The 18,539-nt window shown below is 43.4% G+C and overlaps 1 protein-coding gene across 1 annotated transcript in view; it reads right to left on the reverse strand.

Annotated features, from left to right (window-relative positions):
- The window catches only part of SLC12A8 (solute carrier family 12 member 8), a 136,013-nt gene that overhangs the window by 99,026 nt on the left and 18,448 nt on the right, over window positions 1-18,539 (reverse strand). Inside the window, exons 2-4 of the mRNA XM_082625744.1 lie at window positions 17,883-18,029; window positions 12,978-13,169; window positions 3,799-4,030 (exon numbers count right to left, since the gene is read on the reverse strand). Coding sequence (XP_082481870.1) covers window positions 3,799-4,030; window positions 12,978-13,169; window positions 17,883-18,029 — 571 coding nt within the window. The remainder of the gene's footprint in view (window positions 1-3,798; window positions 4,031-12,977; window positions 13,170-17,882; window positions 18,030-18,539) is intronic.

The following is an 18,539-nucleotide window of genomic DNA, read 5'->3' on the forward strand; positions in this document are numbered from 1 at the left end:
TCACAGACCTAAATGTAAAACACAAAATTATAAACCTTCTAGAAGATAACACAGAAGAAAATCTAGGTGATTTTGGGTTTAGTAGTGAGTTTTTAGGTACACCACCAAGAGCATAATCCAAGAAAGAAAAAAACTGATGTTAGACTTCATTACAATTAGAAACTTCTGCTCTGCAAAAGGCTCTGCTAAAAGAATGAAAAGACAAGCCACAGACTGTGAAAAATATTTGTAAAACATATATCTGATAAAGGGCTTATATCCAAAATATAAAAAGACTTCTTAAAACTCGACAATAAGAGGACAACCCAATTAAAAAATGGGACCTCACCAAAAATGATATAGATGTCAAATAAGCATATGAAAACATGCTCAATATCATATATCCTAGGGAATTACAAATTAAAGTAACAATGATATATCACTATGCCCCTATCAGGATGGCTAAGATCCAAGAAACTGACACCACCAAATGCTGACGAGGATGTGGAGCAATAGGAACTCTCATTTGTTGCTAATGGAATGCAAAACAGTACAGCTACTTTGGAAGACAGTTTGGCAGTTTCTTACAAAGGCAAATATAGTCTTATCATATGATCTAGCAACCATGCTCCTAGGTATTTATTCAAATGGGTTTAAAAGTTACATCTTCGGGTGGGAGGGAGGGAGACACAAGAGGGAAGAGATATGGGAACATATGTATACGTATAACTGATTCACTTTGTTATAAAGCAGAAACTAACACACCATTGTAAAGCAATTATACTCCAATAAAGATGTAAAAAAAAGTTACATCTTCATTAAAAACCTGCATACAAATGTTTATAGAAGTCTTATTCATAATTGCCAAAAGCTGAAAGCAACAAAAATGTCCTTCAATAGGTGAATGGACCAAAACCAAAAAACAAACTGTAGTACACCTACACAATGGAATATTACTCAGTAATAGAAAGATATGAGCTATCAAGGCACACACACACACACAAAAACAAAACAAAAAACATGGAGAAACCTTGAATGCATAATGCTTAGTGAAAAAAAGCCAGGCTGAAAAGGCTCTATACTGTATGATTTCAACTATATGACGTTCTGGGAAAGGCAAAATTATAGAGGCAATAAAAAGATCAGTGGTTTCCAGGAGTTCGGGACTAGGGGTAGGGGACGGGGGTGAAATATATGGAGCCCAGGAATTTTTAAGGCATTAAAAATATTCTGTATGATACCGTAACAATGGATACATATCATTATATATTTGTCAAAACCCAAAGAACTACACAACACAAAGGATGAATCCTCATCTAAACCATGAATTTTAGTTAATAATAATGTGTTACTATTGGTTCAACAATTATAACAAACGTATCACACTGATGCAAGGTTTTATAGGGGAAACGGGTAGGGAAAGGAGAGAGAAAGGATATGGGGACTTCTGTACTCTGTGCTAATTTTCTATAAACCTAAAACTGTTCTAAAAACTGAAGTCTATTATTTTTTTTTAAAATAGCACTAACTAATTGAAGGAAAAGTAGAAACAAGGTAATACAGCCACCCATAATCTCAGCAGAAAGATGACCACTGTTAACACTTGGGCTTAGTTCCTTCCAGTCTCTCTTCCAGTTTTTTTTTTTTTTCAAATGTCTACATGTATGTCATTTTCTAAAAGAGTTGAAATAATTCTGCTAAACCCATTCTGAAGGTTTATGGTCTAGTTTCAGTTGGGATTTTTAACTGCAAAGAAAGTAGCCCATATAAAACACCAGTGATACCAAAAACAGATTCTAGAGGGGCCAGTTACTATGGGAATAATTGAAAATAAATTTCATTTCGCACTACACCCTGGTAATGTACTGACCAGAAGGAAAGAGAAATATTTGGAGTAAGTCAGAAGAGCAGCCAAGAAAACTTCTAATCAAGAAGGCAAATACAACAGCCTACTGAGGTTTCAAAGAAGCCAGTAGCATCACCCTGCAATTTAACTACTTATGCTCTTGCAGCAACCATGTCAGCAGGCGGAAAGGACCCAGGCATGAAGTCTGGAGGGCGCTCTCTCGCGCGCTCTCGCTCTCTCTCTCCTTCACTGACAGTTTGATGGCCAAACAGCCAGCAGGTCTCTCTCAGGATGTGGGCTGTCTCTGCAGTGTGGTGCAAAGCCAGGAAAAAAATCACTCCTTCCCCCAATGGAGATGCTCCAAATGTTCAGCAAGCTGCAAGGCTCAGGCTGGAGTGATCAGGCTGGACACTGCATTGGCCCTTAGCACTGGAGTGGGCCCTGGGGGCCCCCCGATGTACAGGGGTTAACACTTTAGATGCTAGATCATGGGGCAGTCTGGAGGTTCTGGGGGACCGACCAGGATGCCAGAGGGTAGGGGGCACGCAGGGAGCTCAGATGAGTGACTTTTCCCACAGAAGAATCTTAATAGATGAAAAAGCAATAAAGCCAGATGAGGGTGTACCAATTGAACTGTCACCTTCCCACAACCAACACTTTTATGAAAGACGAGACTGTTTAGAACACACCCCAGGGGCAGCCTTGAGGGGAAAAGAAGTGCCACTATCATAGAAAGACAGTGGTAGTGTTCCCACCTCAGAAAAGAGCTCAGCTTTACAGTCAAACAGATCCAGTTTCACACCCAGATCTGCCATGCATTACTACAAATTATATAATCCCCGCTTTCCTCATCTGTTAAATGGGTATAACTGTTCCTCCCCCATGAGGTTATGATAATGAGAGAAGCCCTGTGAGGTGCTAGCCAAAATGCCTGGCATAGAAGTGCTCATCCAATACAGCGGCCGTCGCCGCCACCACCACCATTAGAGGTGGCTGGTCTGTGCTCTTGATCTCTTTCCTTTTTCTTTGTTAACACAGCTGGTGGCCCCAGCTCCCTTTCTCTGTCCATATTCCAATGTAGATGCCTAATCACTATTGCCATAAAAAGACAAAGTACCCAAAGTGTGAAATATCAGGCAGTTATCTTTTTCCTACAGCATCCCAGGAATAGTTCCGTACTCTGGAGAGAAACAAAGACTTTTGATGCCAAACCACCCCAAATCACAAAGCTACAAAATTATGGACACTTTGGGTAATAGTGTCTCATTCAAAGCATAGGATTTAGGATTAGAGTTGCCAGGTATCCTCAAGGCTGCAGAAAATCCAGGGTTAGAGTAAACAGTGATTGATTGATTATCAATATATGACACCATTTCCAAATGGTGCAAAAGAATACCCTGCTGTTTATTTTCTTTCTTTAAGCTTAGTTAATAGATTCATATTTTTGTTTTGAAAAAACTTAATATTGAACACATATCTGTCCCGCTATCAAACACAAAACAATCAAACACATATCTGTCCCGCTCTCCCAGAAATGACAATTGCTAACATTTGTTATGTTTGCATCAAGTCCTTTTTAAAAAAGAAATAAAATATGACAGATAAAATTAAAATCTATTTCCTTCCCTATTCCCAAATTTATTTCTTGCATATAATCACTATCATGAATTGATCTTTGTCAAATCCAGTTCTACTTAATTCTGGCCTTTATCTAAATTTTCTTGTTTGTTTTTTTTTAACGGCAAGTAAATAAAAAGAAACATGGGAAATGTGCCCAGTGAAGATGTCTATGTGAGGAGGGGCTTTCTGGCCTCTGAAACTGCACCATGACACACCCCTCAGCTGCTCGGGAACAGCACACACTCACTGCAGGTAAAGGCTATTGGGGGTCGTCTCGCAAACCCAGACCTACAAACATCTAGAAAGCAGTGCAGGCCCCCATAAGGCCATCTGCTGAACTCCAAAAGGCTTACCTGGGTCCAGGTGTGTGAAAGAGCCCATCACAAAGTCCAGCGTGGACACAGCCAGCAGGAGCAACAGCAGCAGCTGGAGGCGGATTATCCATTTGACACCTGCTAGGTTAATCCCCAGCAAGGCCAGAAGCACCGCAACTGAAATTCCTCGCACAGCCCAGAGATTCCTGAGGCGCAGCAGATCTGAGATGGATTCAGCGAAGCCAGTGATATACATGGCACCTGCAACACACTGACAGGCAATTTGAGGTAGGAAGAGTCAGCAAGAGAAAAAAGCATCAGGGCTGCCCGGCACCGAGGACCCTGCTCACCTTTGGAATTCAACACCCAGGAACTATCATGGGGGTTAAATGAGCCCTTCCTGCTCAGGAGTCCTGCCTGGGGCCCCCTTTCTTCTCATCTACATCTCTCCCACCACCCAGAGGGGAGAATGATTGTCGGTGGTAACTAAGATGAAAAGATTATGGAAGGAAGAAGATGGGATTCTGGGCCAAGGAGACCTATAGACGCCCCTGTGAAGAACTAATAGAGGACAGGAGCACAAGGGGGAGTCCCATCTCAAAGCCTTAGAAGGGCACTGAAGCAAAGCCCAGTTTTTTCTCTATTTCTTTGCATGTCACTATTATTATTATTATTATTATTTTTTTTTTTTTTGCGGTACGTGGGCCTCTCACTGTTGTGGCCTCTCCCGTTGCGGAGCACAGGCTCCAGACGCGCAGGCTCAACGGCCATGGCTCACGGGCCCAGCCGCTCCGCGGCATGTGGGATCTTCCCGGACCGGGGCACGAACCCGTGTCCCCTGGATCGGCAGGCAGACTCTCAACCACTGCACCACGAGGGAAGCCCTATATTTTAAATTACCTAAAACTTAGAAATAAGAAAAAAAAAAGTGGGCAGCACATCCTTCCAATGTCATATGGAACAAAGGCTACCCAAGGACTATCTAAGTGAATGTACTTAGTTCTACTCACTGTTTACTACTGATTAAATGTATTAAATGTCCCAGACTTAGTGAAGTTACATGTTAACTTATGGATTTTTTTCTTCCTGTAGAGATGTACGGAACTGCTGCGTGGTGGAACAGATAACACAAAAGATTAGGGTTTGTGGTCCTGTAAGACATTAACCGGTTTTGTATCTAACCTAGCAATCTTATCCTTATATTTATTTACGAAATTGCTGAACTAGGAATTTATGGATTTGATCCATCGAGGGTCCATACCTCGCTTCTCAACCTTAACATCTTACTGGCTCCTCCACTAACTAGTGAGTTAAATAAACCCTTTGGCACATGTTTATTTTATATTTGCCTGAGAGTCATGATGTTACCTCTTAAAAAACCTGAAACATAATTTCAAATAAATATTTGAAAATAACACCAACCTCATTTTCCATAGTTCCTCAGCCCCCTTCTCTTATCGGGTTGGTCCCTTTACCCTCCCCCAGGGCCAGCAGGGCACTCTCATCACTGTCGCTCTGCACTTGTTGCTCTCTCAGGAAACAAATTCTACTCAAACCTCAGTCAAGCTCCTCCTTCTCCATGAAGCCTTTCCTCATCCCCTGTTTTTGAATAAATACTATGCTTACTGCTGGTACCTTGCAATTAATTATCTGGCTCTGTATTCTATTATTATTTCATGCATATAAGTTTGTCCCCCCCCACCAAGAATGCAAACATCTTTAAAAAAATTTTATGCTGATTGCGCCTTCTAAAATCCCCTGCATTTGCTAACTAGGTTGCAAGCAATCTATAAATACTTTATGATACGTTGACTGTATGAAAAATGCTCCAGGAAGCAGACACCATTAAATTCTAGTCCTTTTATATAAAGACAAGAAGGCTTATACGATTTCTGTGTTTGAGGGGAGCTCACGAAGGAGGCTCCATTCTTCACTGAGATTAGCTCACTTTGCAGCTAGACAGAGCATCATTGTCGGTATTCCCCGAATTTAGAGTAGGCATTTCTGTCTGTATTTGGGTGAGGGGGGAAGCCCAATAAATGTAGGGGAAAGACAATCAGAGGAGGGAGGGAAGGAGGGAGAGAGGGAGGGAGGAAGACAGAGAGAGAGAGACGGGAATCTATATTTTTCTGCATTCACCTCAGAATTCAAACTTACTCTTGACTAAATGCCAAGAGTGTGATGGTGACAATGATGCTACTTCATCAGTATTTGGCCAGATCAACAGGACTCCTCATGGTCAGATATATCTGAGTTTTATAAACAAATGTTAAAAATGTAGTAGTGGGGCTTCCCTGGTGGTGCAGTGGTTGAGAGTCCGCCTGCCGATGCAGGGGACACGGGTTCATACCCCGGTCCGGGAAGATCCCACATGCAGCGAAGCGGCTGGGCCCATGAGCCATGGCCTCTGAGCCTGCGCGTCCGGAGCCTGTGCTCCGCAACGGGAGAGGCCACAACAGTGAGAGGCCCGCGTACCGCAAAAAAAAAAAAAAAAAAAAAAAAAAATGTAGTACTGATTATCGTTTGTACAGGCATCACTTTCCCAGGTGTCTGAAGTATCTCACATGCAGAGGGTGATGCCAGAACTTGAATATGACTGTTTGCACCTGGAGCTTCCAAACCGATTACTGAAGTAACCCCAGTAGCGCCCCTCTCTCAGGTTTGTACCTAAAATCACTTTTTAGCCCAAAGATGCCAGTAACAAAAAAAGTAAAAGCTCTGGAGGATATGTGACAAGAGCACGGTGGTCGGAAGCATAGCCTATGAAACCAAACTACCTAAGGCCAAATGCTGTGGCTCCCAGCCTTAGCTGTGTGACTTGGGAAAGTGTTTCAACCTCTCTGTGGCTCATGTCTGCCTCTGTGAAACACAGATAATAATAGTACTTACTTCAAAAGGTTATTGTGAGGAATGGAGAGCCCAGAAGTAAACCCACACACCTACATTCAATTAACCTTCAACAAAGGAGGCAAAAATATACAAGGGGAAAAAGGACTCTCTTCAGCAAGTGGTGTCGGGAAAGATGGACAGCCACATGTAAATCAATGAAGTTAGAACATCCCCTCTCACCTTACACAAAAATAAACTCAAAATGGCTTAAAGACTTAAACATAAGACATGATACCATAAAACTCCTAGAAGAGATCATAGATGAAATATTCTCTGACATAAATCATACAAATGTTTTCTTAGGTCAGTATCCCAAGGCAACAGAAATAAAAACAAAAATAAACAAACAGGACCTAATCAAACTTACAAGCTTTTGCACAGCAAAGGAAACTCTAAGCAAAATGAAAAGACAACCTACAGAATGGGAAAAAATATTTGCAAATGATGCAACCAACAAGGGCTTAATTTCCAAAATATACAAACAGCTCATACAACTCAACAACAAAAAAAACAAACAATGCAATCGAAAAATGGGCAGAAGACCTAAACAGACATTTCTCCAAACAAGAAATACAAATAGCCAATAAGCACATGAAAAGATGCTCAAATCACTAATTATTAGAGAAATGCAAACCAAAACTACAATGAAGTACCACCTCACAATGGTCAGAATGGTCATCATTAAAAACTCTACAAATAACATATGCTAGAGAGGATGTGGAGAAAAGGGAAACCTCCTACACTTGGTGGGAATATAAGTTGATGTAGCCACTATGGAATACAGTATGGAGGTTCCTCAGAAAACTAAAAACAGAATTACCATATGATCCAGCAATCCCACTCTTGGGGATATACCCAGACAAAACTCTAATGCAAAAAGAAATATGCACCCCTATTTTCACAGCAGCACTATTCACAATAGCCAAGACATGGAAACAACCTAAATGTCCATCAACACATGAATGGATAAAGAAGATGTGGTACATATATACAATGGAATACTACTCAGCCATAAAAAAGAATGAAATAATGCCATTTGCAGCAACATGGATGGACTTAGAGGTTATCATACTAAGTGAAGTAAGTCAGAAAGAGAAAGACAAATAATATCACTTATATGTGCCATCTCAAATATGACACAAATGAACCTATCTACAAAATAGAAACAGACTCACGGACATAGAGTACAGACTTGTGGTTGCCAAGGGGGAGGTGATTGAGGGAGGGATGGAGTGGAAGGCTGGGGTTAGCAGATGTAAGCTATAATATACAGAATGGATAAAGGTCCTACTGTATAGCACAAAGAACTAAACTCAATATCCTATGATAAACCATAATGGAAAAGAATATTAAAAAAAAAGAATGGATGTGTATATGTGTGTATACACACACACACACACACACACAACTGAATCACTCTGCTGTACAGCAGAAATTAACACACTATTGTAAATCAACTATACTTTCAATAAAAAAGAGAGAATTTAAATAGCAACAAAAAGAAGAAGAAACCACCTTTAAAAAAAAAAGGTTATTGTGAGGATTAAATGAGATAATTTGTGTAAAGTCCTAGAACAATACCTGGCTCATAGTTAGAGTTGGAGAAGTAAGAGCTATTGGCATTATCATTATTACTTTATTATTAGCTACTGATGTAAAGGAAACAGTAGTCAGCCATGAATTTCATAAAATACTTTGTTAATGCTAAATAGATGATGGTAATGTCACTGGAAATTTGCAACATAAGTTGTAAGTAAGGATTCTTGAAACTGAAGGGACTTACTTTTAAGGGAAAGCTATAACACCCCAAAATTAAACCACCTTTTCAAAATCTAAGGATTTGGGGGCAAGAGGTAAGGGTAATTATGGAATGTAGGTAAGTAAAAGTATCATAGAGATTTTATATTTGGTATGTGGAGGAGCTCACAAGTGATGTTTTCATTTGGGAAGTATAGAAAAAGTATAATTATAGCTTCTAAAAGTAGATAATAACTACCCACAGAATGAAAAGCATAGTATCAATAGAACTTCCAAATCAACAAGGGGGAAAATACAACAGAAATAAATTTGAGCCACGTTAGCAAAATATGGAGAAATTTTTTAAATTTCAAATTATCTAGAAAGTAATAAAAAGGATTGATTCTAAAACTTGGGAAGCACATTAATCCTGCATTCAGAAGGGGAAAAAAGTATAATTCTAAATGTTTATATTAGTTTAAAAATGCAGAAAAATACATGAACAAAGTATTAACTTAAGAAGTGACTTTAAAAATCATTATAAATAAAAAGACAGTAGGAAGAAGTATTTAATAAAAGGATATATGAAATTAATGAAATAAAAAATGAAAGGATATAAAGAACAAAAGCTGATTTTTTTTGAGATCAATAAAATACATAAACACCTGGCAACCTGATTAAGAGGAAAAGAGAAAGTGCAAAATTACAGACTTTTAGAAATGAGAAAAGGAATAAAACTACTCTTACATAAGAGAGGAAAAAAATGACTAGAGAAAGAATGTGCCACGAATTACCGTACATCCATATTATACAATACTAAGCAACTACTTTAAAAGCATGGATTCAAAGCATTGACCTAGAAGAATGTCTATGACCTACTGTTCAGTGATAAATAAAAGTCATGGACTAGAGTATGAAATTTGTCCCCATTTTTTTAAAAAACAAGCAAGCACTTCAAAAATCCATAAATTCATGAAGATGAGCACAGGGAAAGGTGCTGAAGAGGATGCTAGGTGTTCACACTGGTTACTGCAGGAGGGGAGGGAAACTACGTTTTCTTTAAATTATCTCTGATATGCTAACTGGCTACAATGAACATCATTTTGTAATTTTAAAGCAATTTTATAAAGGAAAATAAAAACAAACATATTGAGAGTATTATTCTGTTTATGCAAAAACTGTATCTGGGCACATAGAGCACAGTGCATCTAGGATGCAAGGCTCCCCAACAGCCGGCTCTCAGCCAGTGAGCTCGGGCCTGGCCCAGGCTCCGGCCTCCCCTCAGGAGAGGTATGGACAACAACGGCTGCCAGCCCTTCCCCAGAGCAACCATGGTCTCCCTTCCAACCATGAAGCTCCTCTTCACTGGAAAACATCCCTTTCGATTTGTTTAATGTATAAACCTCCCCAGAATTTATTATATTAAAATATTTTTTTTATCTGCTCTTAAAGTTTATAATCACAGGCATTCGTTTTCCTCTTTCATCCTCTACAGAGAACTTCTAACCCTCTGCCACAGGAAGCAGGGGGTGTCACCCGCTATATTTTCAGGATGTAACGCCTCCCTTCCAGGGCCTCTGTTTTTAAAAAATTGCATTTTCACAATCATAGGCAATTTTCTTTCCATCTTTGGGGACCTACCTAGAAAACCAGAGTTGTTCCTCCACACCCCTTCCCTTCTCACACGAAATCCCTAGTTTAAAGTTTGAATTGGTTGGCTGTATGTCCTACATATGTGTTCCCTCCCACAATGCAAACCCCAGGTCCCTGAAAGTTTTCCAGTCCTCCACTGTTTTTACAGAGTCTAGCAAAGAGCAGGTAAGCCATGAATAAATGCTTTTAGACAGGACAGTGCAAGCTGAAGCTGGATGTTCTGGTGTCCAGGATAAGCAGCCCCAAAGAAGTGCTCAGGTGAGTGGGGCAGGGAGTGAGGAGAGACCCCAGTTCATCGCCTCCTCCACTGGCCCAGGGGTCTGACCCCACACTACAGGCCCAGCACCAACGTCTCAGAGAGATGAATGGGGAAGGGTTTGGGAGGATGCAAGGAAATGGAAAGATTTTGTAAGCTTTAAAAATCATTATTTTAAGCGTCTGTATCTCCTAAACGTTGATGCTCTGGGGCAAGGGCCGGCAAACTTTGGCCCTCTGACCAAATCCTGCTGCCGCCTGCTTTGGGCATAAGTTTGACTGGCACACAGCCATGCCCGCTTGAAACTGTCTATGGCTGCTTTCACACTTACACAGCAGAGTTGAGTCACTGTGACAGAGACCTATGATACCCTCACAAAAAACTAAAACATTTACTATCTAGCCCTTCACAGAAGAAGTTTGCTGACCCTGCTCTGGGGCACAACAGGCCATCTCCTCTGGCAATTACTAAAAACACATGAGTGCATGCATGCCCTGGGATGAGGGAATTAGGGGTAATAAGAAACAGGAATAAGGACCCTCAGAAAACCCAACCACATCCTGGAAGAAAAAGATCTCAAATCAATGACATAACCTTCCACCTTAAGAAACTAGAAAAAGAAGAGTGAACTAAACCCACAGCAAGCAGAAGGAAGAAAATAATAGAGATTGGAGCAGAAATAAATGACACAGAGGTCAGAAAAAGAATAGAGAAAAGCAACAAAACCAAAAATTGCTTCTTTGCAGACAAACCTTTAACTAGACTGACTAAGAAAAAAAGAGAGAAGACTCGAATGATTAAAATCAGGAATGAAAGGGAGGCCATTGCTACCAATCTTACAAAAAAAAAAAAAGATTATAAGGGAATCTATGAATGATTATACGCCAAAACATTAGATAACCCAGATAAAATGGACAAATAGCTAGAAAGACACAACCTACCAAAACTCAAGAAGAAACAGAAAATCGGAATAAGCCTATATAAGTAAAGAGACTGAATTAGTAATCAAAAGACTTCCTGCAAAGAAAAGCCCAGGACCATATGGTTTCACCACCAAACTCTACCAAACGTTTAAAGAATTAACACCAATCCTTCACAAACTCTTCCCAAAAACAGACGAGGAGGGAACACCTCCCAACTCATTCTGTGAGGCCAGCATGAACATGACACCAAAACTAGACAAAGATATCACAAGAAAGCTACAGACCAACATCCCTCATAATATATAGGCAAAAATCCTCAACAAAATACTAGCAAACTGAATCTAGTAACATATAAAAAGGATTAGCAGCCAAACCCTGATTAGAAAGCCCACCCAGCTCAACTGCAGAAGAAGCAGAGGCATGGAGAGGACACTGACCAGAGGGGCACCAATGTTTCTAGCTTTGCTTAGTAAGAAGTTTTTTGATTACTAATTCAATCTCTTTACTTATGTAGGCATATTCTGATTTTCTGTTTCTTCTTGAGTTTTGGTAGCTTGTATCTTTCTTTGTGAGCACCTTTCCTCCAAGTCACCTCACATACAGGAGGCTTCCTCTCTCTGGGAGGTGGGGAGGCCCAAACATCAGCGCTGGTCCCCTGTCTGTGGTATCTGCTTCAAGAGTGGAGTTTTTTGTCTACCCAGAGAGCAGGGAAAGTGAGGACTGCTGTTTGTCCATCTTGCAGCCTGCTTGGCTATAAAATAGCAGAGAAGTAAAAAAAAAAAAAAAAAAAAAAATCGATATACAAATCCCCAGGGTAATAAACTGACAGTTTATTACTCACCTCCAAACTACCATGCTTAAAGATCTTTCTCCATAAAGGCAAGTGGTTTTTAAGAGTGCACTGACCATGTGTCTGCCTTCCACACATCTCTCCTACACACACACACACACACACACACAGCTTTGTGCTGTTGGAGAATCAGATGTATTTTTGCTACAATACCCTGCCCCTGCTGCTTTAAAAATAAAAGAAATAGACGGATACTTTCTTTGAGGAGACTCTTGTACTCTTACTTAGATTCTTTTAACTGTTTTTTCAGCCACCCACCACCCTTTGCACCATCATTAAAGCCTTTTTCAGTCCAAGAAGTGCTTACAAAGAGCTGCTTCTTAATGTCTGCATTTGCTTCCTCAGCATTAGGTCACCGTCCCTGTGTTTTAGCTAAACACGCTTCAGTACTTCTCCCTACTCAGTGGTTTTCCGAGGGCCTCCGTCCACATTAGTATTCTCCTTCTCAGACAGAGCATCCACACAGGGGCTTTCAGCCTCCCTGTTCAGGCCATCAAGCTATCAATGCGCCTAGAGCTCCGGTTCATTTGAGAACAGCCTGCTTCTAAGGAAGTCCTTGGCACAAGCAAAATGTCCCCTTTTCAGTGTAAAAGTGCCCCCGGGACCGGGCCACCCAGCTGCCACCCCGGCTCCAGACACTGCTGTGCACTCTCCCCTCCCTAGAACAGTCTGTAAGGATGGTCCCAGCCCAGACCCAGCTCCCTGGTGGAAGCAGGACTCCAGAGACAAAGGGGGTGGAAAGGAAGGAGCCCTGGACTAAGGGTCAGGGCCCTGGACTATGAGCTTGGTTCCACTCTGAGCTCCCCGCAACTGCCCACTTGCCTGTCACCAGGTCAGAGGGGAACGTGGATGAGAAGAAGGTGGCAGAAAGAAAGGCAAGGTAAGCGATTCCACTGGCCAGCGGCCTCACCTGTCCAAACACGTACAGCAGCCCGATGGCGCCTCCGGTCTGCCCGCCGAGGACCGCCGCGATCATGGAGTAGACGCCGCCGGTGCCCACGTCGCAGTGCTCCCCAACCCCGATGCCGGACAGCACTGTGACTAGGGCCACCAGGGCGACGAAGGACACCAGAAACACACCCATGAGCACTCCCGTGTTTCCCTGCGGCGGAACAGCAAGGAGCCAGGTCAGGGTTAGGGCACACGGAGGGAGCACTGCCCACCGCTCCCACGCCCCCGGGGGTGGGCACGCTGGAAAAGGACAAAGGCAGGCCCACAGGAGTAAGGCCTGGAAGGGATTCCAGATGAATGTAGTGTCCCTGCAGCAAACTCTTAGAGACTTCCCAGCACCGACAATGTCAAGTCGAAGCCACGCCATACCCTCTTGAAGCCCCTCCTGGTATCTCCGCTCTCCACCTCCCCAGGCCCCCTCATCCCTCTGCCGACATCCCTCCCCCAGACGCACACGGCGCGCCAGCGTGAAGTCACGTGCCCCCTCGCCCCACCCACCCACCCATGCGGATCCCCTGCGTGGAATGTCTTTCTGCTCGTTCCTCTTCCTTGGCAGGTTCACTCCAACGCCTCCCTCAAGACAGGGGTTAGAGTTTCCTCCTGCAGGACGCTGTCCCTGGGAGCCTTCCTCTGGCTCCAGTAGTACCCAGGGCTTAGTGCTTATCACAGCACTTATCACACTGAGTCTTGTTCCCAAGCCCGTCTTTACCTCTGGGCTGCCAAGAGAGCAGGATTAGGTTTGGGTTTTTTTCCTTGCTTTCCCCATTTCTCTTTTATTTGTGTGCACAGCATTCTTCCCGCCCATACTGCATCTACTCTCTTCTCGCACTTCTGACATTTAAAAATGCTTATCACCTGCAAGTTATTTGAACGTTTAGAAGTTCACTGCATTGAAAAATTGGTTTATTTATATGAAAGACCTTTTATAAATGAGTAGAGAAGCATGGGGAGGGGGGAGAAAAAGAGGTAAATATTTTCTTTATTTCTATTTTGACATCTATTGATATTTAGATGGAGGTTGGAGAATGAAGGGGGATTATTGTATTTGTTAATCTGTTGGATTTTCAGCTGAGAGTAATGCCATACCAAGAAAAATTATGATTCTGTTAATAGAGAAGTGGGAACAAAATGGATCTAAAGTTTGCCACAGTAGACTATATGGTACCTAAAGGATTAGGTTATATTCAGTTACTTATTTTGCTGTTTTTGTATTTTTAATGAACTTATATAATTACTATTTTCTTCCTTTGTTCGTACTTTTAAATTGTCTACATGGGATAATTTTTTAAAGTCTGTACCAGTCTTTAAGTTTTCATACCAAAATTGCCACTTTAACGTTTTTCAAACTATAAATATGCTGCCAAATTATTCTTTAGAATTAATATTTTCTATTTAAAAGTGACCTGGGCATGACCTCTACTTATTTTAATTTTATGCTATCCTCTAGAAGCTCTACCTTATTTTTGGCATTTCACATTTACCTTTATTTCCATGTTCAAATATGATTTTTCAGGTAAAACTAATGTCAGAATTGAAAAGGAGAGATCATTTTAGGGCAAAAGGATGTATTTGTGTGGTAGCAGCCTCAAAGATGGTCCCAGTGGTCCCCACCTCCTGGCATTTGTGCCCTTATGTAACCTGCTCCCCTTGAGTGGGGGCTGGAGGGAGTGACTCACTTTTAATGAGCAGAGCCCCGCAGAAGTGATGGGATGTCACTTTTGAGATGAGCGTATGAGAAGACCGTGGCTTTCATCTTGGGCACTTGCTCCCTCCCTCTCTCTTAGGTTGCTGGCCCTGCGGGAAGCCAGCTGCAGTTACTGAGGCAACCCTATGAAGAGGCCCACGTGACAAAGCCTGACAACAACCTCACAAGTGATCCTGGAAACAGACCCTCTGCCAGTGGAGCCTTCCGATGAGAGTGCAGCCCTGACTGACAGCTTGGCTACAACCCCATGAGAAATCCTGAGCCACAGGCACCCAGCTAAGTTGCTCCTGGATCCCTGAACCACAGTAACGACAAGATAACACATATTTGTTGCTTTAAGCCGCTAAGTGTTGGGATAATTTGTTGTGCAGCAATAAATAATTAACACAACTTGTACTTCACTTTGGGGATGGGACTGACACCTCTGGATAGCCATTTCTCAAAAAAGTCACCCAGCGAGAGGGTTATGAGGAGGCCCTAAGATTTAAGAATAGAAATAGAGAGAGCTTACCCTTCTCTCCTTACACCGTCCCATAAGCAGCCCCTGCATAAGGCAGAGCCCAGGGGCCCAGGCTGTCAGTGCCAGGCCTTCCTCTGCCACAGCAGTCAGGTTGCTGGGCCTCCCCTGGACACAGGCTGGAGAGGTGCTGGGCAGTGGGGTGGCGTCCAGGAAGGGGAAAAATCAGAGGTTGATCCCAGAAGCCTGAGAATGGCTGCCAGGACAAGGCATCTGAGCTGGAGGATTTGTGTTTTTGGAAGTGGGGGCCCCTGTAAGTTTGGGAGGAGCATGAGAGGCATCCACACCAGAGAGGTTGCTAACCTTGCTCTAAGCTTTCCACACATTAATAAAGAAAACTTTCAGACCCATCCTGGCTCTGTCTAAGGCTGAACCCTGAGCTAAGGGCCTGGGTACAGAGTAGAGCAAGAGCTGAGGAAGGTGTGGCCCCAACCAGGCCTCCTAAGAGGACTAAGAACCCCATACACCCCGCAACAGTGAAGCTTTCATCCCCTGGAATTTGTAGATGTGATGGTTAACTCTATGTGCCAACTTGGCTAGATTATGGTGACCAGTTGTTTAGTCAAACACTAGTCTAGAAGTTGCTGTAAATGTATTTTTAAGATGGGATTAACATGTACAATCAGTTGACATCTTTTTTTTTTTCTTTTATCTTTTGGCCACGCCACGTGGTATGGGGGATCTTAGTTCCCTGACCAGGGATGGAACCCGCGGCCCCTGCATTGGAAGCGTGGAGTCTTAACCGCTGGACCGCCAGGGAAGTCCCACAATCAGTTGACTTTAAGTAAAGGAAATTACTCTCCATAATGTGGGTTGTTCTCGTGCAATCAGTTGAAGGCCTTAAAAGCAAAGACTGAGGTTTCCCAAAGAAGAAGGAATTTGGTCTCCAGACTGCAACGTAGTAGTTCTGCCTGAGTTTCTAGGTTTTGGACTCAAAAAACTGCAACATCTATTCCTGCATCTCACTTATCCTACAGATTTGGAACTTGCCAGCCCCCATAATCATAGAGCCAATTTCTTACCACAAACACACACCCCTCTCTCTCTCTACCTCCATGAGATGATAGAAAATACATACAGCCGTCCCTAGGTATCCACAGGGGATTAATTCCGGGACTGGTCTTGGATACCAAAATCTGCGGATGCTCAAGTCCCATAGTCAGCTCTTCTATCTGCAGTTTCCCTTCCACGGATTCAACCAACCATGGACCGTGTAGTACTGTATTATTTATTGAAAAAAACCTGAGCATAAGTGGACCGTGCAGTTCAAACCCATGTTGTTCAAGGGTCAACTGTATATTGGTCTCTGTACCTGGTTCCTGGCACAGAGCTCCTGAAACCTTGTCATTTCTTAAGTGATAAGAGCACTAGAAGCATCTCTTGTTCTAACATTTGTCTTTGACCCCATCCCTGACACGGGGCTCCTAAAACCCTTGTAAATTCCTAAGCGATAAAAACAAGGAGCATCTTTTGTTCTAACGAGGCGGCTGTCAGTGGGCTGCTGGATGGGGGCTGGTCACCAGAAAGACCAAGCGCGATTAGAAGCTTGGAGTTTTCACCACCACCACTCCCCACACACATATACACACTTCTCTAGAGAGGGGAGAGGGGCTAGAAATGGAGTTAATAATTGATCATGTGTGATGTGAAGCTGCTATAAAAATCCACAAAGAATGGGGTTTGGAAAGCTTCCAGGTAGGTGAACATAGCCACATACCAGGAGAGTGATGCACCCCAACTCCATGGGGACAGAAGCTCCTGCTCTTGGGACCTTTGCAGACCTTGCCCTAGGTATCTCTTCATCTGCCTTTTCATAATCCTTTAATAAGCTAATAAACATAAATAAGTGTTTCCCTGCTGCTCTAGCAAATTAATGGAATCTGGGAGGGCATGGGTCGTGGGAATGGGGGGGGTCGTGGGAACCCCGGATGCGCAGCCTCGGTCAGAAGCATAGGTGACAAACTGGACTTGTGATTGGCAGCTGAAGTGGGTGGGGGCAGCTTTATGGGATGGAGCCCTTAACCTGTGGGATCTGATGCTCTCTCCAGGTAGTGTCAGAATTGAGTTACATTGTAGGACACTCAGCTGGTGCCACAGAATTGCTTGATGTGGGGAGAAATCTGGCGACCAGCAGTGTCAAGTGAAGTGTTCTGTGTGAAAGTAAGGAGAAAGGCACGGAGGAGAACTGTAGGTTTTTACAATTTCTTCTCCCTCTCCCTCCCCCTCTCCCCCTCCCCTCCCCCTCCCCCTCCCCCTCTCCCTCTCCAGGCAGGGCATCAGACGAGTTAAAGAACACCAGGAAAGCTGGAGAGGGTCACAAACTGGAGGCAAACTTGCCATCAGCCTGCTCTCTCTGACCCACCTCTAGTCCCACCCACAATGTGCTCTGACTTCTGTGCTCATATTCCTGTAGGTAAATCCATGGTGAGGCTTCCACAGGCACCTCTGTCTGAGGCCCAGGTTCTCAGGATTCTCATTTAAAAAGCAATACTAGCTACTCCATGTACTTGATCTTGTTCTGTGCTTCCGGAGCATCAGTGCTTCAGGAATCTGTTGACTACACTGTGGAATACCCAAGGGTGACAGAGCTTTCCATGCCCCAGGCCCACAGGAGGCTCCAGGGCCACCAGCTCATCACTCACCACCAGCCAGCCAGTCCTCAAGAAAAGGACAACCCCAAAAATGTTGATCATGCAGGACGTGAACACACCATCCCAGGTCCCGAACAGCACTGGTTCCCATATGAACAGCTGGATCTTCCACCAGGGCTGGGGCTGGGCCAGGGCCTCCTGAAAACAGGGCACACAGGAGTCAGCTCAGCAGCAGTGGGGAGGGCTGGAGCGGGGAGGGGAACGGGAGAACTCAGCTTTAAAGCTCTCCTGTTGGGCCATGCCCTGTAGACCTGTGCGCATAGCAATTCCTGTGGGTTCGCAGCCAGAGCTGTTCAGCAAACTCAGTTCCCTTTCCTTCTGGCCACTCGGGAGACTGCATTTCCCAGTCTCTTTACAGGCGGTGTGGCCACGTGACTGAGTTCCAGCCACTGGGATGCGGGTGAACGCGGGATGCTGGGCCCCAGCTCTGACGTGGGTCAGGAGCTCTGGGTGACGCCATCCTCCCTTTCAGTCTCTCCCTTCCTGGTGGGAAGAGCAGCTTCCAGCAGTTACTAATCTTTGGGGAACCTTCCTTTACTTACCTTTTTCTCCTCTGGCCCTTCTAACACTTCTGTAATGAATTCTATGTATTAAATTCCCTCTATTTAAAAAATCTAGGGCAGTTTCTGTGTTCCTGACTGAACACTG

This window comes from Mesoplodon mirus (assembly GCF_964341445.2).
Source record: "Mesoplodon mirus genome assembly, chromosome: 6".
NCBI classification, from domain to species: domain Eukaryota; kingdom Metazoa; phylum Chordata; class Mammalia; order Artiodactyla; family Ziphiidae; genus Mesoplodon; species Mesoplodon mirus.